Source organism: Episyrphus balteatus, chromosome 1, assembly GCF_945859705.1.
Source record: "Episyrphus balteatus chromosome 1, idEpiBalt1.1, whole genome shotgun sequence".
Lineage (NCBI taxonomy): Eukaryota > Metazoa > Arthropoda > Insecta > Diptera > Syrphidae > Episyrphus > Episyrphus balteatus.
This window is the reverse complement of record NC_079134.1, coordinates 46,449,063-46,476,298: the sequence shown is the minus strand read 5'-3', so window position 1 is coordinate 46,476,298 and position 27,236 is coordinate 46,449,063. Positions and strand designations below refer to the sequence as shown.

The window sequence follows — 27,236 nt, the reverse complement described above, 5'->3', positions numbered from 1 at the left end:
AGCATATTTTCAACTTGCTAAACAATAAGCAAACACAAAAAAAATACACCAAAGAATTTTAAATCCATTTTAAATAAGATACAAGGGTATAACTGGGCAATTCCATGGTAACTCACGTTACATTCACAAAAATTTCCAACACATAAATTATTTTTTTTTTTTTCAATTTTAATGTAAATTGATACGAAATTACTATCCATGAATGGAGCATAACTATTACTTTCATAATTAACTAAAAAAATTGTCTTTATTTTTAACATTTGCTTGGGAAAAATAAAAGTTTTATGGTAACTCACGTTACAAAAATCGGACACGAATTTTAAGAGTCCGACAGTATGAAGTTTTTATGTGAAATTAAGAATCTCAATTTGTTTTCAATGGAGATTCCATACATAAAAAATTACAAGCTTTTAATATGAGTGACAAAACCAAACATTTTTTCAATATTTCGAGGAAAAATTTTAAAATATTTAGGTAACTCACGTTACATTATTTTGGTAACTCATGTTACCTGCGATTTGTGGTTCCAAAAGTAAAGAAAAGATGCATTTTCACTCAAGTTTTTTTTAATCTAATAGTGTGTAACGAAGCTTGCTTAAATGTTAACTTATTTTAGCACTCACGAGGGGATATTGTCATCAACACTATTAGACTCATCATATTTTCAGTTTGCTTGTTTTTACGTCATTTTCATGTGAAATTCTTCTGTTGTTGGCAAGCTTATGCTATAAAAATGCTTTAAGATTATTAAACTCCCTGAAATTTTTGTCCATCCATAAGGGAATACAACAAAGAATCTTTTCTTGCAACTTGCATAAAGAGTTGCCGTTTGTAAAAAGTAATTTGCTAATAAAAAAAGTAAAAAAGACTGCATAATTTGTTCAAAATTCTTGTCCACTTTTTCATGGAATTACCCAACTAAAGAAGAAAAAAGCCTGTGTTAATTTTGAGCAGGAGTGTATAAACAAATTGATCGTCCGAATTAAAGTTGTATCTTTATAGTTTATACTATCCACAACTTTAACATATATATCTATAACTGGGCACTCTGCAAGTCTTTTGCTCACACAAAAAAACAAAGAATTTTCTTTTTTCAACCCGACTTGTTGGCCAATGACTTATTTTATTTCAAATATTTTTATCACTGTTTAAGAACTGAACTAAATCTATAAGAAAATCTCAGAAACGTGCTCTTGATAAAAGATAAAGTAAATACTCGTATAACTTACCCCTTCCGTCGATAATCTGGACGTGTCTGCATTGAAAACATTGCACCATAATAAGAATGAACCATCCAAGCAGCCAGCTCATTTGTATCTTTTCTAAATATTCCTAATCCGGGTAGCACTCGCACTAATATCTCAAACACTTCAACACACTCAATCTCACTGGCCGGATACAGGTCATGTATACCTTTAACATCATCCACAGTAAGTGGACGCATTTCAGCCTCATCAGACGGTAAGCTTTAAAAGTAAAAAAAAAAAAAAAAAAAAAAAATGGTTTAGGATCAAATAATATAATAAAACTATAAATAAATATTTACTCTTCCAACTCCAATTCAGTATTTAATTCTTTACAAACATATATATCGCCTTCCAGTCGTTCCATTAAGCCAAATTTCGAATAAAAATCATCCAGGCGATTCATAATATCTATGTGCGTAAAATTCAGGTACAATGGCATTTGCCAATCTATTAGCACATCTTCGGTGCGCATCAAATCTACACATTCTATGTGGCTCGATGGACAAAAGATTCCAAAACTTTGATAAATATTGTTGTTGGGCTAAAAGTATTTAAACAAAAAAAAAAAAAAGATAAAAAACAGTTTTCAAAAATATTTTTAAAAAATATTGGGTAAATATTTAATTACCGTTAGCGTGCATCCTGGGAAATGTAAAATTATTGGTTTTTCTGGCCAATCTTTGGAAACGTAAAATTGGAAATCCCAAACTCGATCATTCAGGTACGTTTTAATTGTTTGATGAAACTGAAATGAAAAATTAAAAATTCATAGAAAGTTAGTATTTTACTATACACATTTTCTATTCATTGGTCTTTAAATCTAGCAGATAACAAATCAAAAGCCAATTAGAGGCTTTCAATAAACACAAAAACCGACCATTAAAGAAAGAGTGTACAGGGCCGGACTTTTAAAATACCTTAAACAAAAGGCCTTTTGATTAAATTGCTCTGAGAAAGAAATGTTTTCTTACATCACCCAACATTTTTAAAACCTTGTAAATTTATAATGTTACTCCGATAACCGTTAAGACCGTTCAAACCACAATCCAAGCCCACAAAAAAACGCCGCCCATATTCAACAGTCCATATTACTTCAAGATATTTCGATCCTGAATAAAAACGTAAAACAAAAAAAAAATCCTTGGCTAGTTGTAGTATAATCTCAAAGGAAGGAAAAAGAACACACAAATCCAAACTGAAGTGTCCTCCTCTGAGAATAATTTCTGATGTGCAATCCTTTATATATAGAGCCTTCATGGATAATTGAGTTTCTTATTAGATGTCTGTTATTGGCAATTGACACGCAAGCACACAAATATTGAAATATAGAGCATTGGAATAAATTATAGAGGCATTGTATAAAAGTTAACCTCAAACGGGTAATTGGCAGTGCGGTAGTAATTTTTTTTCTATGGTAGTAAAATATATTCTAAGTCGGATATTAAGATGATTTATCTGAACTTTTTTGAACTAGATAACTTCTACTATCATTCATTAAATGAATCGAAAAGTTTGTTTACGCAATTAGGTCATGTTAATTCGTTGATAACAAAAATCGACATTATTAATTGAATGAATGGGATATGCCACAGATAAATGCCAATATGTATTATCTTTTACACTGGTTTACAAGGGTTTTGTTTGCCGAAACAAAAATATGCTTTTTCTGAGGAATTTCGGTGTGCTGAACTCGAAGTCAGAATAAACTAATCAGCTCCCGTTTTTGAATCATGTATTAACCCTCTGTAGGCGCACCTCTTTTTTGCGAATTTTGTTTATACTTTTTCATGTCGCTAGAACTTTTTTTGATCTCACTATTTTATAGAGAATAATATATGAAATTGATGTACAATATTCCGAGGAATTCGAATATTGTATTCAAAATTCAAAAAAATGTATTTTCACCCTTATAAAGACACTTTTTTGTGACCACTTTTAATTTTTGTTCTGCCAAATTCGCATATTGTATTCAAAATTCAAAAAAATGTATTTTCACCCTTATAAAGACACTTTTTTGTGACCACTTTTAATTTTTGTTCTGCCAAATTCGCACCCGTGTGCCGACAGAGGTTTAATGTTAGAAAATGCAAAAAAACGTTTTTTTGAGTACTTTCGACATTATTCTTTTATATGTATAAGGTAAATTGTTTCAGCATATTTAGTAACGGTTTCTAAAAGGACTGTTTTCCATCTTTCTATGGCAGATATGATATGCCAAACAACTGAGAATATCTCGGGCAGTAAAAAAGATATCGGAATGATTTAAACAGGTCTTGAAAGATGCAAAATATGGTCTGATGTTCTACATATTCTAACGGTAATATCAAAAAAACGGAAGATGATTAATTTTGTTTGACTTCGGATTCAGCACACCGAAAACCTTCAGAAAAGTATAAAGTCAGGAATCTTTAAAACGTGGTCATAAATACCCCCCTCCCCTCCCAGGATTAAGTTCATGTCCCATACAAGGTAGATAACCAGGCTTATTCTTAGTGAAGTCTACTTATAAATTGGTCAACCCAGTGTTTACTCAAATAGTGCAACTTAACAAAATTTTCCCACGGGAGAATCAATTTTGAGTTGGGAAAATAAAAATTAACGCAAATTATTTCATTTTCGCAAGGTAATGGTTTTATACGTTTTGTCGTATTATTGCAACGGTACTGAGGAAATTTTACCGACACTTTTGAGCTCACAAATTATACCTTATTCGAAAAGACTTAAGATTACCTTTCACTTGATATTATAAAAATTAACAAATATATGTTACGGATTACAAAATACCGTACTTAAAGGTTAAGGTTTCTTAAGTATGTATCAAATGAACAAAAAGGATATAAAAAGAAAAACTCTATTCGTTTCTATGTATTAACTTACCCTTTTTTTCTTGCCATAAGCTAAAACTAAATTCCATACTTATCCCCACATATTATATTTCCCACAATTTATAGGAAAAAACAAAAGGAAAAAAAAGAAGAGATCAAAAGATGCACACCATATGACTTAAAGCACAAAAATTGCACAGCAGTTACATTGGCAGTGCGTTGTGTAGTATACTTGCCAGCCGATTTAACTTTGGAATCAGCAAAAATTGGTATTGGCAGGCGACGAGTGTGTAGTTTTATTGATTTTCCAATTAGTGACAACACCCACTTAAGCGGCAAACTTGATGACGAGGATTTATTAGTTTTTTTTTTTTTTTTTGCTTTGTTGCTTTTAGTAGTTTTTTGTTGTTGTTGTTTTTGTTTTAATAAAAAAAACTTTTCCAATTGTTTTGGTCTGCCATTGGTATTATGGGCGCTGGGCCGGGCAAATTTAATTAAGAAACTGGATGTTTTAGTCGAAGGCATTTACGGATATAATTGAATTTGTAAATCGATGCTTGTAGTATAAGCTGTTCCAGCAAAAAGCAATAACGATGGGAGTTTTTTTATTTTTATTAACTCCTCTTTAATAGGTTGTAAACTTTTGTTTTCTGGGATTTTTTGCTTACAGTTTTTTTTTTTTTATTTTTATTAATATTTTGAGTGCAATATTAATTTCATTAATCCTCAAGTAGAAAAAAAACGTAAATGCAATTTAATAGAATATTATAATTTATTTAGATTTTTTTTTGTTGTGACCAACACCAATGGTGAGCCTTATCCATGTAGTTTGAAGCTTCACCAATCTTTCTATGATATTTCTGCGTCCTGAACTGATATCAGAGCATGCGAGATCTTTTGAGTGACGGAAGAAATGGGATGCTGCTTTTGCTTTATGTCATGGATTTATCCTGTAATAAACCGAAAGTATCACAGATTTGTCCGATTACTCTGGTTTACAGCCAAAATGGACACTCAATCCCAATATTTTTTTCTTACGAACTTTGACCTCAGGGACTCGGAAATCACTTTAAAAAAAATAAGATGGATACGTTTTCGAGATATGATTTTTCAAAGTTTTTTGTCGTTGTATTTTCCAGCCTACTTGGTATTCGGGCTATATCTTGAGTAATAAACGACTAATCTGAACAGAAAAGCCGGCGGCGCCTGAAAAAACCAAAATCTTCCGAATACTCATTGATTTAATTTTTATGTGTATGTAGTACACTTCCTGGCAAAGGTAAAAAGATAAATTTTTTCAAAATGTTTGGATAAATTATAAAGATATGACCATTGACCATTTTTGTAACGATCAATATTTTGGACTTTTTCTGTGACTTTTTGAGTTTTTGTCTATAACTTGAAAAGCAAGCCGATTTTGAAAATTTTTATTAAGTAATTTTTTGTAGATAATTAAATTTCATATTAATACAGTAAAATAAGGAGAAAAAAGGGGTAAATCTCGGAATGAATGTTAGTAGAAATTTTTTTTGCTCAATATCTTCCTTTTGCCATTCTATACCATATCTCAAAAGTCTAGAAAAATCTCATGTCCGCTTGTCGCGATTTCAAGGTCAAATCGCGAAATGGCGATTTTCAAAATTAGCAAAAATGGGCTATGGTATTATATACACATATGATACATGATTTCAAGGTATTTTTTAATGCTAATTCCAAAAAATCTAAAATCAAGACAATCTGACGTCTCTGGAAAAAGTTATACCTGTTTTTCATCTGTCAACTCATATTATTATAACAGTTGCAAACTTACTGCCGAAAAACCCTTAAAAGTTATGGTAGATGAACCAAATTTTGCATGAAGATTTTAGAATCCATCATTATTAAAAATCAAAACAATTCATTACAAAAAATGTATATACCTACGAAATAATGGTATTTTTCGATGGAGGGGCAAATTTAAGGATATGCACTAAAGAAGATTCTTGTTCATCTTAGGAATAAGTGCTAATAGGCTAATTTTTTCATTTTAATTTTTGTTTGGATATTCTTTAACTACCCTCAAAAATTTTAAAAAAATCTCATGTCCGCAAGTCCTAATTTTCTTGGTTTGAAGATAAGGTGCAGATTTGAAAAAATTGAAAAACTATTCTTCAGATATTTGTGTCAGATCAACATGAATAAGGTACATTACTTTTCAGGGATGGTCATATTGATTTGTTTGTGGGTTTTGTTGGAATCAGCGTTAAAAAATATATTGAAATGATATGGGTTATGTTGGTAAACATATAAGAATCTAAAATTTTCTTATTATTTTTTTTAAACCTGCACCTAACTTAGTTTAACCTGGAAAATAAGAACTTGCAGTCATGAGATTTTTTTTAGATTTTTGACATAAGTTATAGAATATCCAAACAAAGATAGAAACAAAAAAATTAGCCTATTAGCACTAATTCCAAGATTGTACCAGGATGTTTTTTAGTGCACAAGCACATCCCAAAATTTCCCCTTTTCTCAAAAAATACCATTTTGTCGTAGATATAAATGTTTTTTTGCATTGCATTGTTTTGATTCTTAATGATAATGGATATGAAAACCCTCATGCAAAATATGATTCCGCTACCATTACTTTTAAGGGTATTTCGGTAGTAAGTTAGCAACTGTTATAATAATATGGGTTGAAAGATGAAAAACAGGTATAACTTTTTTCAAAGACGTCAGATTGCCTTGATTTTAGATTTTTTGGAATTAGCATTAAAAAATACCTTGAAAGCATGTATCATATGTGTATTTAATACCATAGCCTATTTTTGCTAATTTTGAAAATCTTCATTTCGCGATTTGACCTTGAAATCGCGACAAGCGGACATGAGATTTTTCTAGACTTTTGAGTTATGTTATAGAATGGCAAAAGGAAGATATTGAGCAAAAAAAATTTCTACTAACATTCATTCCGAGGTTAAATCCTTATTTGACTGGATTATATCGATATGTATCCTTTTAAAAAAATTTAAATTTCAAATATTGTGAAAAACTAAAGAAAAACTATTCAAAAAAAAAAGAAAAAAAAAAAACGAAATTTTTGATGTTTTTACTAAATGGTCTGTTGTTTATCATTTGAGCATTTACACATGAAAAATTTAAATCAATGAGGATTTGGAAGATTTTGATTGTTTCTTTCAGTAATAAAGTTTTTTTTGCAGAATACCAAGTAGGCTGGAAAAAACAACCACAAAAAACTTTGAAAAATCATATCTCGAAAACCTATTCATAAATATTTTTTTAGATAAGATTTTTGAGTTTTCTATACGAAAAGTATAACGGCACTTGGTGCCCAAAAATTTTTTAATTTTTTTGTAAACTAGTGTTATTATCACTGGTAACCTCGGTGCATATAACGGCTTTCCCCGGCAAGTATCACGCAAAATATAGGTAATAAAACGTCTTGCTTTTCAAGGTTGTAATTTGCGGTCGATAACGTGTTCATCGGTAGGTATCACGGGTTTTCCCGGTAAGTATCAAGAATTACTCCAGTAAGTGTCATAAATTTTATCGGAAATAAACAAGTTTTACCTACTCAATTAAGCATCATAGCTTTGTTTGTCATATGTATCACAGGTTCAGCCTGGCAACTATCACCGTAAGTTTAAGTTTTAAAGTCCGATCTTTTTTTGAGTTGTGAACAGGTATCGAGAACGTGTTCCGGTGAATGTCGCGAGGTGCCACCGAAAATATCACGGAATATTCTTGAAGTTATGTAGAGAAGCTTTAGTTAGTATTATTACGTAGAGTATAACGGATTTCTCCAGAGAGTATCAAAGGTTTCTCGATAAGTATTAAAGATTTTTCCAGTTAGTACCTATTATTGGGTAGCCCGGTAGATATCACAGGTTTCCCCCGGTAAGTATATAACCGAAGTTGTCGTTTTAAAGCCCCACATTTCTAGAAGCTTATCTTTTGTCGATAACGTGTTCTCGATTCGGTTTCACGATCTGCCACTGTACATATCACAGGTTGTCCCTGTTAGTTACCACGGTTGTCTGATAACTGTCAAGGATTTCTAGGTAAGTCCCGGTAAGTATTGAGGATTGCTGTTTTTGATACGGTAATCACAAATCAAATAGATTTTTTGCGGGACAAAATTTTTCTCATGGAATGTGTTTGATTGAATGTGCTTATCATAAAAGTCAATTTGTTGGGATGATAGAATGTCGGGAGCAGCCGACATCTTGGAAAAGAGGTTGATACCGCTTTTTATTAACCCTCTGTCGGCACACGGGTGCGAATTTGGCAGGAAAAAAATCAAAAGTAGTCACAAAAAAGTGTCTTTATAAGGGTGAAAATAGTTTTTTTGGAATTGGTAATACAATATTCGAAAATTCTACATCCATTTCATATATGATTCTTTGTAAAATAGTGAGACCGAAAAAAGTTCTAGCGACATGAAAAAGTATAAACCAAATTCGCAAAAAAGAGGTGTGCCTACAGAGGGTTAATTGCTCCATTTTCAATCATTCAAACCAAAAATAACTAAGGATAAACTTATTCACAATAAAAATTTTCTTAAAAATGATGTACAAACGAATTCCGTGAGTTAGTTAAATTAAATTTTATAGTTGGTCAAAGTCAGGGTTTCTCTCGCAAGGTTAATATTAAAAGTCCTAAGCAACTTATGTGGATAAAAGTTTTCTTAGTTTACAAAGTCGTATGACGTTCTTTTCTCGTAGTCTCGCAATATTGTAAAATCAGGTATTATGTAAGATTTCCTTTATGAAAAATAAATAAGAAAAATTTCATGATTTTTCCTGGGGAAGAAATATCTAACATAATAAAGCTTAATAATTCTAAACAAATTAGCCTATAAAATCAAGTATAAGTATAAGGACTGCGTTAACTTAGACGTGTAATGTTATTTAAATCATAAGTAGGTACTATCTTAACAGTTTAATGGCGGCCATAGAGATATCCTTAAAAAATGTAAACAGGCCTATTAACATTTTTTCTAACTTAAAAAAAAAAAAGAAAATAATGTTAAAAACATTATCATGCAATATTAAATTTAAAGAGCCTATTAAAACACACAAAAATGCAAATCAAATATTGTCAAGTACCTATACTTTATACACAAGATACCTATGCCTACCTTTAATATTTAAACTGATGGGCTTTCAAAAAAAAATTCAGCACGTTTCTACTTCTTATGTGAGTATCTTTTTCGATTGAAAATATATTTTTATATTAAATAATTCATAAAACGTGCGAGTAACGACAATACCATAGACTTAAAATGTGTCCCCATAGTACAATATTGTTATCGAGTTTATTGGCTTTTTATGGAAATTTAATGGATTTTTTTCTGCGAGTTTTCTTTTATTTTTGTTTGGTTTGTTTTACTCTCAATAAGCTGATTTCGATTTAATATTAACGAAATCAAAATTTGAGGAAAAAATTCTCTTTGGAAGATAAGGATAATTTGTGTTTCAGAAGAAAATGTGTTGTTTTTGAACATTTTATATTATGTTTGTTTTTTTTTTTATAAAGATTTCTAGAAAACGGGTTATATTTATCTTTCCAGGAGAACAACACCCACAAGGCCACGTTTTTTCTCCTTACAAATTTTAATTGAATTTTTTTTTCTGTGAAAAAGTTAATTCTTATAGTATAATAATTCATTTAATCATCAAAGAGTACGAAAAAGCTGAGTTTTTTTGCTTTAATGCAAGACTAAAAAGCTCGAGAGCAGGGCCTTATTTCATAAACATTGACAATTATGACAGGTGACAGATGACAATTTGTCAAGTGACAACTTGACAATTGTCTTATTTTAGTCCCATAAATAATTTGACAATTATATAGAGTTGTTGGAAAATTCGTGATAATTGTCAAGTATTCGGATCATAAAAAAATTGTCATGACAATGAATTGTCAAGATTTTTCCGAGAATTGTCACAGATTTTCCGACAAATTTGTCGTGACAATTTTTTGTGTGACAGAAAAAAATATACAAATTACAAATTTGTCGGTATGTCATTGACAATTGCGACAGGCAATCGAGTTTGGTCAAGTGTTTATATTGTAGTGACAAATACGGTTAAAAATGTTAAATATTTTTATCCTCAAGTGAAAGTGATGAAGATTCTCAAATCGAATATCGTTAAAGACGCCCTCGAATTCTTAAGGAAAGAATTAATAATGATTTTATAGTATTAAGTGATATTCAATTTAATGAAAAATTTCGCGTCGGGAAAACAACAGTGGAATATATTTTTTTAAAGGTAGAACTTAAAAGTAAAAAAAAATAGGCACGATTCTGCAAAAATAGGCATGATGTGGCGGTTTAACATGGAAGGCGATTTTTTAAAAATCTGACAATGTGCAAAGCGTAGGCCCATGACACAAGCTATCATTTAGCATCACTCCCAAAAATTGCTCTCAAGCGGTTTAGCTTCCAAGAGCGTTCAAACATTCGGGGATTTTTCGAAAAAAAATTTTACCCCAACTTTCAAACGCGATTTTCTCGGAATTTTGAAAAAATGAGCGAGTTTGCTGACCAATCGAGCTCTTTCGCTAAAAATTGAATTTTGTTCGGCACATTCGTTGACGGGGTGTGCAAAATTTAGATAAATGAGTGGCGATTACTTGTGGTTAAAAGTTAGCTTTGCTTTTTTTTTTGGGATTATTTAAAAAAGATTTACGTATAAAATTTACAAACGTGAAACATCGACAAACTTAAATAAGAAAAGTGCAACACAATTCCTGAGCAATTTCGGTAGGACTTGTTTCATTTGTTTCTAAAGAAATCAAATTCTTTAGAAAATTCGTGTTTCGGAACTATTATATTGCACACCGCTGTTTATTATAGCACCTCTAACCCTGAAAAAATAAGATGAATAATGGCTTTAAAATAGCCTTCAAAGATAAACTGATTGCTTAGAAAATGAAAATTTTTGTTTTGCCTGCCAAAATTTGTCTTACAAAAAATGTTACTCATACACCATAGTGTCCGTTTAGGTCTAAAGTCATACAAAATTATTTAGCGATTTAATATCTTAAAATCGATGAAAAATGTATGTATATTTGATAAATGAACAAATTATTGCAATTAATTATACTTTTAAGTTCATCAAATATTATTTCAACTACATATTTTATCAGTCCTATATAAATATTATGACTTATAAGTCAATAAGTTTTATAAAAAATTAAACTTAACATGTCGTGCAGTGGTTGGTTTAATCTAGAATGGAAAACTATTGTCGTTATTACAGAAACTAAACTTAATTGCTAAGTCAAATCGAAACCCATAAGGAAATGCCAAATATTGTAAGAAATAATGCAAATAGGTTCCGCGCAGTTAGAACCTCTGCAAATTGTTATTCCCCTCACAGATATCATGTTATTAATTCATTTCAAAACACATACACGCTATTAAAGTTTCATGAAATGTGGAAATACTTTCATTAGTTTACTAGCGGTATGTTTAATATAACATATATATTAGTAAGTTGTATATAAAGGTAATTAACTAAAATATAAAAAAAATATGGAATTTCTATTTCTATATTAAAAAAAAAAAAAAAACACTGTTTCCATGTGATATTGTCGCGTGTCAAGGTTGACAAAATTAGCGCCATCATTATTACGGAAACAACAACAATATACATAGGTACCTTACTTCTATTCACATGGTTAAAATGTTTTTCATTTTTTTATTATTATTTATTTAATAATAACCTTACTATACCTACATTAGTTTTCATAACGGACCAAGTCAGGTACCATTTTTTCCCTCCCACTCAAAAGTTTGTTGCTTTTTAACATACATTTTTTCTTGAATAAATAAATAAAATTTGCATTGAAATGGGACAGAAAAAAAAACACAGTTTAGTTTGAAAGGTTTTATGTTAAATTTTGTTTTCCATTTCATGTAAAGGTTATTCAAAAGCTAAAAACGAATAGTGTGTTTGAGGACTTATAATTTGGTTAAGAGGTGTTTTTTTTTTTGTTTGGGAGGGTTTTTGTGTTGACAAAGGTTTAGCCAGTAGTTTTATGGTAATAGAGGTTGTCAGGACATCACTTATCTTAATTCTATCATCGTTTTATTTTTAATTTTGGAAAGTGTCTAAATTTTAATTAAATGTTTTGAACCCTCAACCTCAAAAGGTTTAAAAAAATAAATTTCCATCAGTTTGGGGTCTGGATATTGATTATGTGAGGATACAAAATAAAGTGTATTTTTAAGCTGAGCCCAGGGCGAATACCAGTGCAGATGAAAAAACAACACAGTTTTTGTATTTTGTTCTGAAATTCTACAATTTAAAGTCTAATCTCTTTTTTTTTAATCTAATATCCATCAAAATATTAAACTATATTTTATCTTAAAGAAAATCCACTCTAATATTTGTCTTTAAAGCTTTTTGGGTTCATACCTTTAATGATTCCGGTAGAAATCTTTCCAAATACTCCAAAATTTCTGGAAGCTCTGATTCTTGCACCAATCGGAAGTGTTTACCTTCAGGAATGATTTCCATTTCTGAAAACAAAAGAACAATAATTAAAATTGAAACATTAAAATGTACAATAAATCATATATATTCAATTGATATTTTTTATTTTTGTAATAAATTAGTATTGATTTATTTATAGAAAATGAAAGTATACAAAATTTTCATTTAGTTTTACAGAAAAAATAGTAAATAAATCATAGTTATTGAATGGTATAGTATATAAAAGAGCTTTTTTCATTATTATTCCAGAATAATTTTAGTTCTGTTAGTATTCACACTAAAATCAAACAAATATTTTAAGCAAATTTGGTGAAATAACTGACTAACTCAAAACTAAATAAAAATTATTAAAACTGAAATCTTGGAAATTCTGTAACTATTATTTATTGTTACGAAAAAATTTTTAGGAAATAAATAATAAAAAAATAATAAAAGAAAATCAATAGGTACTCGTATGTATAATCTTGCTATTATTTATTTATTAGTTTTTATAAAAAAAAAATGTGTAAGAATTAGTAGGTAAGGCTCTCATGGCTTCCTTTAACCACTTCAGGACCTTTAGGTTATGCCGGTCGGTGGAAACATTTTTATTGCTTTGGTTAGGTAGAAATGGCTGTCAGACCAATAACTGTAACCAGTTATTGGTCCGTTGTGATATCATCACAAAATGACTTTTGTAGAAAGCTAGTACAGTGGAATCTCGCTAACTTGAACACATACGAAACCAGGCCTGTTCAAGTTATTGGATTGTTCAAGATACTGGAACATATAAAAAGTTTTCGTTTTTGCCCGAATTCAATTTTGTATTATAAATTAATGTAAATGACATAAAACACGATTGCAAAAGTAGTTTCCTACATTGAGGAAATTCAAACTTCTGTCTAAATACAATTTATTTGTTCAAGTTAAAGAGCTTCAAATATTTAAATTATTCAACTTATAGAGTCAGCAATAAAAATGTTCAAGAAAATAGGATGTTCAAGTTATTGGATTGTTTAAGTTATCGTATGTTCAAGTTAGCGAGAGTCCACTGTATCTGAATCCTATATGAATTTTAAACTCTTCCGTCACCTCCATGAAAAATCATCGAAAGCATAGAGAAGTTACGGAGTTCATGGAAACAGAAGCTAACGCTTTAAAGGTGGCTTGGCTATCGGCATAATTTCCGCTTGAAATTATAAGAGAAATGGGAGGTGAGACTAAGATTTTGTCTTTCTGAGTAAACTCCGTCATTCATTACATCATTAGTTTTTGAAATTTCCGTGTAGAAATGAATTGATTAGAATGTCGTCACTTTCCCTTGAATAGATCTGTTCGAAATTGAGACTTTTTGTATTTCTTATAATGATTTTAGTGTCTCACAACAAACAAAATAGGTACAACAATTAAAAAATACTCCACAAAAATAAAAACAACAAAATACGAAAATTACTATTCGATTTTCGAAACTATTATAACTGAACCGAATCGTCATTTTGAAATCGCTGTAAACAAAGATTAACGGTTTGAATGCAATGATGCGTATTTTCAAAATTTTTCACACAGAAGTATCACAAAATGACGTACAGATTTTATGATAAATCAACTATACCTACAATAATAAGATTTATACGCAATTAAGGTTGCGATTTTTTTGTAAAAACGCTACTAGTTACTTTAAAAGCGTGCCAAAAAAAAACCTAATTTCAATATTTTTAAAAACGCGTATGTACGTATTTTCTGAGTGGTAATTGTTTTAAATATGTGTACATAATTTTAAATGAAAATATTCTAAACTGTTTACTCTTTTTTACAAAGCGCATACAGAGATTCACTATAGAAACTCCATTTCGTAAAATTGTTTATTTTCAATTACACTTATGTACTCGTATTTATTAATAACGAGGAAAAAAATAATGAAAATTATTTTTATTTTAATATACATATCTACGAGTATAAGAAGATTTCTTCTACAATAGGAACTTTTTTTCAATAAAAAAATTGACCTTTTTCTACCACCTTGATTGGTCTAACGCCTTAAATGGCCATTATATCTTCTATGATTGATTGTTTTAAATAATGTTGGAGAAATTTTGTTGCTTTAAAATAAATTTCTACTATCTCACTTTTGTTGTATGTGACACATTAATTCAAGATATTTTTAATGTCAAATTCAAAGAAACCAAAAACAAGACGAAGGACGACCGGTCTACCTACCTTATTAATAAATCTTGAATTTAAAGTGCGAACATTTCACATCTGAATTTTCACCTCAGGCTCAACAAGTAAAATAGTTATTCATATTAATAGGTCTGGTTTAGTACTGCCTAAAACAGAAATATTTCTATTTTTGTAAAAAATAATGTACAAAAGTACACCATTCCAGAGTACCCAAACAGGAAATGTTGAGAAAAGTAGAAATATTTCCGTTTTAGGCAGTACCGATGAAACAGACCTATTATATGCTCCTTAAAGATGCCTATAAAAACCGTTTTATTAAAACTTGTTATCTAGTTTTATCCCATTTAAGTAGGTATATTTTGAAGCATTCAGGAACACTTTGCTAAACCGAATAATAATACAAACCAAAGAATTGATATGGCGAAGATTACGATGAAAGTATGATTAAGGGTTCATTCATTAGGTAAAAAGGTTAGATTTTACCTATATTTTACTGTACCGGAGCATAGGGCGAGGCGAGGCGAGGCGAGATTGGGTAGAAGATTATGAGTATAAAGATCCCAAAAAGACTTTAATAAACTTTATGCGCGTACTTGGAAGCAATTTGTTGGAAAGAAATATGTTATTCAGAACTGATTGCAGCTTCCACCTTTAGCAAGAAACTATCGATGGATAAAGAAGTTATACTTATTCTTTTTAAAAGAAGTTGTACATATACTTTTTAATCATGTTTTTTTTTTTTACTTGTTATGAACAATCAATATGAAAAAGTTCTTCTTTCAAGGAATTTATTTCTACCAATAAATCAAAGTTTCCAATGAAATATTATTCTTTTCACGTGACGCATCTAAAACCAATGTTCAATATTTCATGTATAATTCAAAAAATGAATTGTTCAAAAATACAAAACTTTTTATTATTTATTTTGTTTATATTAATAAAAAAAAAACACAAATTTAACCTTGGAGCCATGTCAGCCATAAGTTTTTCAGTTTCCTCCTCCGATTTTATAATGCTTCTGATAGTTGGTGTCCTTGACATTGAAACTGAATGGTCAGCTAAAGCTCTAGCATCACCGTTTTTTTATTTTTGTTTATTTTATTCCCCGAAGGAAATAACTACCAAACAGCATACACCGTATTCGTATATTATAGTCATTCTCTTAATATTCTATTGAAGTGGCCCGTTGAGAATATAATGCTGCTGTATTCCAACACCACAATCAAATTCTTTTACTCTCGTGTCGGAAGTTGTGTTCGTTGATGGACACTCGAAGAAGCAATATTGGAAGAAAAATAAAAAAAAAAAAAAACTTAAGGGTATGTGCGCAATGCAGTCGTGTCGATATTGATATATATAATCATCTTTTGGGATTCTATTAAAATTTCCTTCTTTTTCTAATAGTAGTAACACTTGGATGAATACCATCAGATTTTGTTCTTAAATTTTTGTTCTTCCTTCGATTTTTGCAATTTTTAATGGCAATGGATGAAAATGGACGGACAAGTTACGTACCTAAATATCTTAGATAGATGGACTTATATTATATAAATTATTTATAGAACTGGAAACTGGAAAATCATGCATAATGCAGAAGGTCAAGCGAAGAATAAATTGATTCTTGTTGCTTCCCTGGGATCGGATGACCTGATGCAAGATATGTTGTGTATGGTGGCCCTGAGGTGTTTTATTTAATCAATAGTTTCGAATATATACTTGTGTGATATTTCAAGGAGAAAAGCAATTTTCAACAAAAGATAGAGAGATGGGGTTTTTGATTTATTGAAACCACACGGTCGTATCTATAAATTTAAACTTTACGTTCTTTAAGACCTGTTAAAAAATTTTTATACGAGAATACATTCAAGATTCAATTTGTAACATTCTGTTAAAGTTTAACTGAGACCTTTTTTCACAATTGCACGGTTATTGCATTATAATTTGCATTTGTTCCCATGAGGATTTGCAAGAATTTCACATCTCATACGTGTACAATTGATCCTAATCATTCTTTGTTATACCTTCTCACTCACATTCAAAAATTGCTTTAGGCTCTTTTGTCAATGAAAACTAATAGAACAAAGGGCGTATGGGAATAATGTCGATTAGTATAGATTAAGATAAACTAACTCTATTAAGATACGTCCTTGAATTGCAATATTTGATTGAAGATAAACTAACCTACTTTTCATTTAGGGAGTAGGTATATATTCATTTCTCGAAGGGACTTTTCATAAACTAAGCTAAGCTGATTGTGGGTATAATTTTAAACCTTTGGAGAGTGATTAGAAGATTATAATTTCTTTGTAAAATGATGATAATTGATTTCTTTTGTTCTTCATTAGGTAGGGTTCTTTTGAGAAAAAAAAGAAAATAATAATTAAGTACGAAGGGGATGTTATAACCTTGTTCGTATTTATAGCATAGAAACAGCAGCAGCAAGTTAATACAAAATAAATTTGCATCTCTTCTTGGTACTTTAATGCAAAAAAAAAAAAAATGAGTACCTTTGTATAAGATAAAGAAAACAAAAAATACTTATTGTGTTTGAAGGTTCTTTGTGTGTTTTTCAAGGAAAATGATTTTAAAGAAGAAACTATGATTATTGGAGAACTTCCAAAGCTGGTAATGAGGTGTTATTTTCTTTAAAAACTTTAATACAAAGATAAAATGGGAAGTATTTCTTCAGACTTAAGTACTTGTTAGACGAAAAAAGATCGAAAATCTTGTTTATTTTGCTTTTTTTAAGAAAAAAGCTTAATTTTACTTAGTTTTTTTTTACAATAGTTGGCCACACAATTAGGTACACTGGTCTGCAAAGAAATCCTCCTTTTAATAAAACTATACTTTTCTAAAGGATTTTCTAATTCCGAATCTGAAGTCAAAATTGTCCTAGCACGTCACGTTATTTAGATATTCCTGTTATAAAATCTCGAAAACCCATTTTTTTTTGCTGTTTTCGAAGCAATATTTTGGCGTAATATAATATTTTTCAATTAAACTTGTCACGGCTTATAAAAGAACTAATTTTTTTTTTCAAATTCAGTTTCAATCTTCTCAATATCTCTTTTCTTATCCGAGATATCTAAATTTAAGTAAGTTAAGTGGGTTTGGCTTATCTTACCATAAAGAAACTGATCATTAAAAATTCATATTTTTTTCTCCCAAGAACAAAAGTATACTTTTCTTATAGATTTAAGTATGCTTATTTTGAATTCGAATTCAAAAAATTTCGATCAGCTCCCGTTTTTGAGATATAGTAGTTTTTTTTTTAGATTTTCTAAACAAAAACTTGATTTTGAAAAATAGTGACGTGCTAGATTTTTTTTGACTTCTGATTTGAACTCAACACATCTAAAACCATAAGAAAAGTATAATTTTGTTCCTAGGAGAAACAAATTCGAAGCTTTAGAAGGCAGTGTATCGGATGGTTTATCACAGATAAGATATTTCTAAATAGAAAAATAGTATATAAAATTACAAATCAAGTATAAATTTGTGTAAATGTATTTTATTATAGTTTTCTTTACATATTTAAGTTTTTATATGTAACGGGCGTTGAGTTTTTACATTTTCCTAAATTAAGATGTTTTTGCTAACGTATTTACTAAAAACTGCAGGATTTCAAATATAAAATAATGTCTGTAAACTTTAATTAATAAATACAAATTTGGTGTCATCCAAATTTGAGCTCAATACGAATATTAGTTTTATTTTTGTACTCGGTCAACCAAATCTTAAAGAGTTATTTTCTACAAACCACTTATATTTTTCAAAAGTCATTTTAAAAAAAATGGTACCAGCTAGAATTTTAATGAAACCAAATTAAGAATCAGGAAAGTCAAATCTTTCATAATTTCAAAAAATTATTTAAAGGAGAAAAAACAAAAATATAAATTTTGCAGACCAGTGTTATTAACAATAGAAATTTTCACTTATTCCTTAACTGGAACTTTCTTCCGTTTTCTTCTTCTTATTCATAATTTTTAGAGTATTTTGAAATTAAATGTTAAATTTTTTTTATTATTTTACAGTACTTCGATGTTTATCACGTGTATACAAAAGGTATAAAATAGGACCTAGAACACTACTTTGTGGTACCCCATTAAGGGGGAAAACCCTCTGGAATTTTTTCATTTTTGCATTATTAATTGTTTGCCTAAAAAAATCATTTATCAACCGAAGAAACTATTTTAGTGGTCTTAGCCTTAAATGAAGCCCCAAAAGTCCCCAGATAGTCCTGAAACCCATGCGTTCGGAGCCTACCACAGTACAAAAATGAAAACTTTAAACGAATTTTCCTCGAAACACGTTTTTTTCCGCGACGTGCAACGTAACTCAAAAACTAATGAAGCTATCGACTTGAAATAAAGTGTCAATTACTCGTTAACTCATTGGTCATTGCATGAAATTTTTTTTTCATCCAAATATATTGAAACTCCAATCTGATTTTCGGCTATCGATATAAATCTTCTTTGTCAAAATATTCTTCTTTTTTGAAATTAAATAAACAGTGCAGTGCTTCAAAATTTAGAATTTCCTCTTTATTTGACAAAAACTTTTTCAAATTCCAATAAAAGTTTTTGTTTTCTTCCTTTGATTCTTTATATAGGCACCCAATATGCATCCTGAGCAGCTCTGAACGTCATATGTTTTTTTTTTACGTCAAAGACCTATTTTGCAACATCATCCACTGAAAATGATAGTATTGGCTGCATTAAAATGTAACTCCGCGGCACTTTAGCAATAGTAATTGACTAAAAATACCTTATTTTTATTAAATAAGAGTAAGTTGTTTACATTTTCCCATTATGAAAAATATTTTGGGGTAAATGTAAGCACATGGAAATCGACATAAATGGCCTGTATTTTAAAATTTGTTTGCTTCACATCAAAATTCAAAACTAAAAAATATTTGCAAATTATACTGAATTAATTGAATCTGCAAAAATATTTAATTTTTCTTAAAGACTAGCGACTTGTTTGGCACTTTAAAAAATTATCTTTCACGGAAAATACGCTCGTCGAATGAATTCTCTCTTGACAGCAATGAGTTTGACGTATAAGTTAAAAGATACATGCGTCCGCGATTTGTACTTATGTATGCATCAAAGAGATTTAACTGAAGCCATGTTTTCATTTACCCCTATTTACATTTACCCACATTGACCCTACGATTCTGATAATTTTTTTTTTTAACTTGTGGAGCCGTTAATTAAAAATGCTGACGTAGATTCGAACACAGATATAAATTTTTGGAATGATTCAGACTGCAAATCTGTATTTCTTTTTTTTATTGAAAACAAATGTTATTTTAACTTTTTACATCATTAGTTTTTTGGTTCAAATTTAAATTCATTAAAAAAATTGTCTTCTTTCAGAACCATTCACAAGTACCCCCCACCCGAGACAAAAAGTTGTTCCACCCGTAACATTTAAAGGGAACTCATTTTTTTTTACTTAAAAAACATAATTTGTGTATCAATTCCCATTTTATTAAAGAGATAGAAATGTTTTCTGTACTAAGTCAAATCAAATTGCCATAGATTCATAGAAAATCTGTAAAAAAAAAAAAAAACATTTCAAGAACCTTCTTTTTTTGTCCCACTGTCTATTTTCCAAAAATTATCAAATTGACACTTTTATCTTTGTCAAGTTTAATTTATCAACAAATTTTGAGTGAGGGACAGCTTTCAACTTTTTTACTTTTTTTTTTGAGAAAATTGCTTCTACCACTCCTTCTATCCTTCTATACTTAAACAAATCTAGAAATTCCTTATAAATTTATGAACGAAGTTAAAAAAAAAAATATTTTAAAATAACTATACGACAACAACGGAAATTTTAAACCCATTGCGGTTCAAATATTTTTAATATTGTCATTTTTTTTTAGCTGTAGTTACTACATTATATATTTGCATCATTTTTGTTAGTTTTGCAGTCTGAAATGCCATCACTATTTGGATATTTGAAAAAATTCGTTATAATGAAAAGGTCGCTTTTTTTTTAAAAGCCGTCGCTTGATTGCACAATGCACACACTCAAAAAAGGTTGCAAAAAGCGACTTACGAAAAAGAATTTTTTTCTGATGAATCTGTTAAATCCTTCAAAAGAACTCATTGCAATCTTTTCCCTTAAACCAAATAGTGAAATCGAAAATTGCAGACATAATTAATGCATAACTCCACCAGTACCACACAATTTCAATTATCACCACATTCATGGGAAACTATATTGCGCTATTATTAATACATGCCTTGATACATAATATTTGCTAAATTACAACAAAGCACTTATAGCAATTAGTCGACATAAATAGAAATCAATTTCTATTCAATTCAATCCATCTATACTAACCAGTAGATAACCTTCAATGCATCACGGCAGACATGGAATGGTTATAATACAAATAGCAATCTTTTAGATGGATGAATAGGTAAGATATAAAAGTATCTCTAAATCTATAGGTTGTATAGATACTTTTAGTCTAAGAAATATTCTTTTAATTGACAACGAGTTAAGTGCATTGCTGCAGTACAAATTGACAATGAAAGTTTTTTTTTTTTGTCGGTTTTTTTCTTAAGATAAACACAATAAAGTTGATTGTTTTTCTATTTGCATTCAATTTTATAATTGAAAGAGTTCAGTTATTAAAACTGATTAATTTGATGTAGGTCAAAAAATTTTATTGTCTGTCTGAGACTCTTTTTCAATCTTCTTCATAAAAGAGATTAAGGGTGACTCCCAAGGGATTTTCATCAATCTCAACAAAAGCCAATGCCTCCAAAAAGTAATTTTTAAAGGTTTTTATAACTTCAAAAAAACTTGTTTTAAAATATTTATAAGTCACAGTGCAGAAGTACCTACTCACTTCCCATCTTAAGGTTCCCCAATTAAGTTTAAGTCTTATTTTTTTTTTTCATTCACATCAATGAATCCGAAAAGATTTCATTAGCATGATTAGGTAGGTACTCTTCTCATACCTATAGCTTCTTATATAAAAAAATGCAGAAAGAAAATTATGTGACCCAAAAAACCAACAAACAGAAGAGAAGAGACAAAAAGAAAATCCAAATTGCCTCTTCTAGTTATACAAATATCACACTGCTACATCTGCATCTGCGTCTCGGGTAGAATCCTTTTTTTTGTCTTGTCTGTGGGCACAAATTTAAAATGAATAATTTTCAGTTCAACAGGGTTAAAGAACAATTTTATAGAAATGAGGTAGCAAATTAATATGTCTACACTGAGAGAAAAAATAAAATAATTTTTATTTTTTTTTTTTTATTTTTGTGTTTTTCAAAACCCAATAAACATGAGTACCTACCTACAATTATTTATACATATGTATGTGCTAACATTAAAATGATTTAGGGGAAGTGGGGGCAAGACCGCCCATTTAGTGTTTGATTGTCTTAAAAACCAATACCAAAAACAACTTTTAATTAAAATAAAGTCTCTATTCATTAAGTTGTTTACTGTAGGATCTCTCATTATAATAAAAAAAATATTGAAGAAAATATAATAATGAAAAAACATCTAACAAAAAACGGTCTTGCCCCCACATGGGGGTAAGACCGCCCGATCAAATTTTCTTGGTAGAAAGACCGTTTCTGTTGTTTTAAATACAGTCTATTTGCAATAATAACACAATTGTGCTATATTTTCAATAGTTCTTACTCCAGCACATTTACACATTTTGCACTTAATCCAAAAATATTTTGGATTGGATCTAGAAAACAGTTGCAGGTAGAAGGTACAGATACAGTATGCAAAGTCCTCTTCCTCAGAATCATCACTTACAGTATTATTTATCGCCTGTCGCTTAGCTTTTTGATAGATTTAACGGTGAACTTCTTTTTTACTTTTTTTAAGCTAACAAAGCTTCCAATTTCGCCCATAGGCCGTCTTGCCCCAGTCATATCATATCTGGTATTCTGGATTATTTTTTTTTTAAATTTATATTTATGAATATGACTACTCCTTCCGCAGAATATATTATTGAATATTCACTTTCTATTATAAAAAAAGAAAAAGTAAAAAATTTAAATATTTTCAGTGTTAACTCTCTGTAGGCACACCTTATACTTTTTCATGGCGCTAGAACTTTTTTCGGTCTCACTATTTTATGGAGAATCATATATGAAATTTTCGGAGGAATTCGAATACTGTATTCACAATTCCAAAAAAATGTATTTTCACCCTTTTAAAGACACTTTTCTGTGACCACTTTTGATTTTTGTCCTGCCAAATTCGCACCCGTGTGCCGACAGAGGCTTAAAAATACATCTGACTTTTCACATGAACGATAACAATTTGATGAAAAATCACAAAATTTACCATAACTCTTCCGCGTCTCATCTGAACTTGCTCAAACTTACAGACGTGATCAATCATACCAAAAGGCACCTATTTGATATTAGAAGTGCTGCCAATTTTACTTTTTTTCATGCAACATAGTACAAAAACGGTCTTGCTCCAACTTCCCCTATATAAGTTGAATAGGAAATCGTGGAATAACTTAGCTCAAAAGACTACAAGTTAAAAGTGGTTTCAAATGAAAATAGCGATGTACCTTCTAAAATGAGAATTTATGTGTGGCAACTTTATTTAAAAAAAAATATACATCACAAGATTTTAATGAAGGAAGAAGAAGAATGGGGAATTTAAATAAATTGAGCCTAAATCAGTCAAAATTAGCATTAAAAATTTGCATGTATTCTTAAAAACTTATTTTTAAGGAATAAAAGTGATGAGATAAATTCACCCGGCCACGTTTTTTTTTTAAAGTATTTTATAAGCTACAAACTCACGTATTTATATGTCTTTCTTGATATTTTTATATGTATTTGTTATTTAAATCAAATTACTTTGAAATGTTGTAGTGTCTAAACGCTAAGTGATACAAAAACAACTTCATATGACAATTTTTTGTAAAATAACTTTAGCTGCAACTTTATAGAACATTATTTTTGTCTAAAACCTACCGTTTTTAAAATAAAAATGTTGTGACCTTTGACCCCTTATAATGGGACTAGCGGACAGAGGAATCTTCAGGACTTTTTACATATTTTAAACCACCCTAACACCAAGCTGTATATCAAAAATCAGACTGTTACAAATGTTTACCTTTCTTTGACAATTTTTCGTCTATTCTTACTAGGCTAGTATCATGCTAGAAAATTGAGTATAGAAAAACAAAAATTTTCGGGAATATTGTGTTCTAGCTATAACGAACATAATCAGACCGATTCTGACTGAAAACTCCGGAGAATGGCTCCCAATCAAAAAATTCTAAGAATATCATTCCTTTTTTGTTTTAATTTGGTTCCCTTACCGTTAATAATAATGAAAAAGCAAAAAAGAATCAAAATTTCCATAAACTTTTGATTGGGAGCATCAATTTAAAAAATAAAAAAAAAAATATTTAAAATTTAAATAAAAATATAGGTACACTATGAACCAATAAAACAAATTTTCAATACAAAAATTTGATGCAAACCGAACATTTTCTGTATTAGAAAATATTATTGCAAATAAAAATATTTTGCATTTAAATAAAATATCATTGCAAAATAAAAAAATTGCTGCAAAAAAAAAACAAACATCAATGCAAAATGTATGCATTGATAGTTTTTTTTTTCTAATTATCGTCGAATTTCGTACAATTTTGAATGTTTGATCTTGCAATTCAACTGATTTTTATAATGTTTAAATTAGCGAAGAAAGTGTAAATATTTCGTAGGTTTGAGTCAGTAAAATTTTTAGAGGATATATTAAACTAATCTTGATTATTGGAACTAATCACAAAAATTAAAACAAATGGCATAACTTAAACAAACAAAAAGTTTTCAACTAAAGTAATAATTCAACTATCAGACAACATTTTAGAAGCAGTGTCCTAAATTTTTAAAACAGACGAGGGTCCAACATGGAATATCGCTCGAGATCAGTCCAGCTCGGTAAGAGCCAAGTTCTAGAAGCAAACGGTCGGTGGTTCAAACCTGACGGAGAAACTTTTTAATGATTTAATTTATTTATTTTTTCAATTTCGTGTGCTTCAAAAGAATAGACGTAATCTTCATTTGAACCATCAATTTGACATAATTTTTTTTCTCTAAGTGTACAATTTATACTTTCTGCACAAAAAAAAAAACTACAAGTTTATAATACTCAATCTATGCAAACATACAACTAAAAAAAAAGTTCTCATTGCTTTTAATTAGCCTACAACATTTTCATTATCCTTTTCTACATCTACTATCTTCCGCTTTATGACTTTCTTTATTATTTTTTTTTTTGCACCGGTTAAAACCTATACACTCTCACACAATCATTCCCATATTCTCGTTCCCATATACATTTTTAAAATATCTAACCTGAAGTCCTGAACATTGAAATTTATTGCATGACACATAGAATTATTTAGTAGAAGAATAAATAGAAAAGAACTCTGGTGAGTTGAGTTCACCGCATGTCCGACCATACCCTGAAACTATAACCTTTTGTATCTAATCGTTTCAAATCGGAATCCTTTTGCAAATCCTTCTGCTACTCTCTCTCTCTCTTTAAACATGTATGTAGGTAGAGATAGAAAAAAAAAACATAAAATAATAAATGGTGAGATGGAGTATACGAGAAGAGACTTTTGCGAAAAAGGTGATTCATTTTGAAAATCTGAGTTAAAATCAATATTTTGGCGTTTGGCAGTTTTTATTTTCTTTTAAGGTACTTGGAATTGGTAAATAGTTAATAAAAAAAAAAATATAAAATACATGCACTCTAACAACACATACATACAGGATATGTACTTGTACATATTTAAATAAGGTGCTAAAATAGGTTTTTTTTTTTTTTGTTTTCTTCAAGAAAAATATAAATTCTTTGGCACGCGATAGATTTTCATTTTCTTTGTTTTTACATTCAAGCAAAGGTTGGCATAGAAATTCTATGCAAATTAAATGAGAATAAAAAATGAGGTTAAATGTAAAAATTAAGCATTTTCATATCAAAAGGAAATCCGAAAAACCCCAAAACTGAACTTAACAAGTTAGGTTTGTGTATTTACTATGTATGAACAGATGAACACATAGGAACATGAAACAATGACGCGTAATTAATGGAATTAAAAATTACGGTTTTTCTTCCAAACTAAGGATTAAGTATTACAAAACCCCCATTGAATACCTTCTAAACAAAATCTTTAAAGCTGTTTTCGATAATATTGCAATACATCGAAAAGGTTATTTGATATTGAACAAAAATGGATTTTGAAAATTACGTATAAGCATTATACTAAACAAATAGCTAAAAATGCCATTTTTATTGAAGTTTTATAGAATAATTATAATAAATACAATTATTAAATTTAATTGAAATCATTAAAGTTGTTTTTGAGAAAATTTAAATGTATTAAATATATTTTAAAAAAAATTTAAAAAAATCGTATTTTATTTCAAACACAATTCATTAACTCGTTTTGGCCACAATCTGATATAAAGATGGACGCTCAAAGATAATTAAGAACCCCAATTGTAGACTATATTGACAATTAGGGAATAATTGTCAATAATATCAAACTTATTCCATTATTAAGTCAGTAAAATAAACTGTTCCCGCGTAGGTCACTCTGGTGTATGCGTAACTTTTTTTTGAAAAATAAAAAAAATAGATTATGCAAAGTTCTGCATATTTTTAAGAAGCCGACGATTGTATTGTAAAAAAATTGTTACTTTGGATCCAATCATTATTTTTGCTTAGATATATTATTGAATGTTACATAGAGTCAAATATTTAATAAATGTTTGTTAAATATCATTTTCTTTTTTTTTAATGCAAGTTAAATATTAAAAACTAAAATATTTATTGCAAATAAACAAAATTTCATTAAAATAAAAATTTGTATTTAAAAAAAAAGTATTTTGCATCAAAAAAATGTTTTGAATATAAAAATAGAAACACTTATAAAATTTTTTAACACGTGGCTTTCTGCAGAAGCTTAAAATGGTGTTTTGCATTGGTCTAGATTGTACATGAAATTTTATAAAATTAAAAACACGACTATAACAAGTTTGGTAAATGCAATTTAAAAAAAAAAAAACAAATATAAAATTCATAGCAATAAATAATGTCATAAAAGGTTCCGAAAAAAGTAAATAACTAGATTTCTTTTATTAAGTTTTTTTTAGAAGACTAATTTCAAAATAGTTAGATCGTTTGACCCGTATATAAAAAGAAGTTTTGTATGAAAAAAAAAAACGGGTCTAAAGGTGGTAGGTACTGGTTATTAGACTGATTAAAAAAAAAGTATTTTTTTTGTTCATAGTTATATCGAAAATATTGTTGGAAATGACGAAAAAAAATCCTGAAAGGTTACAGGCCCTTCGTCAATATTTTTTTTTGAATCAGTCTACTGTTTATTACGATTTTCGAAAAATAAAATTCTTTTCTTTAAAAGATAGACTAAAACTAATACTTGGATTTTTAATTAAAATTGTATT

General features: G+C 29.2%; 1 protein-coding gene across 4 annotated transcripts in view; it reads right to left on the bottom strand.

The window, feature by feature from the left end:
- LOC129907688 (uncharacterized) overlaps positions 1–27,236 on the bottom strand; it is a 45,882-nt gene that overhangs the window by 3,102 nt on the left and 15,544 nt on the right. For all 4 annotated transcript variants that reach the window (XM_055984189.1, XM_055984261.1, XM_055984116.1 and 1 more), the window contains 4 exons: positions 12,499–12,602; positions 1,876–1,992; positions 1,547–1,788; positions 1,230–1,466 (listed from right to left, as the gene is read on the bottom strand). In XM_055984189.1, the coding sequence (XP_055840164.1) occupies positions 1,230–1,466; positions 1,547–1,788; positions 1,876–1,992; positions 12,499–12,600 (698 nt within the window). In that variant the 5' untranslated portion in view covers positions 12,601–12,602. The remainder of the gene's footprint in view (positions 1–1,229; positions 1,467–1,546; positions 1,789–1,875; positions 1,993–12,498; positions 12,603–27,236) is intronic.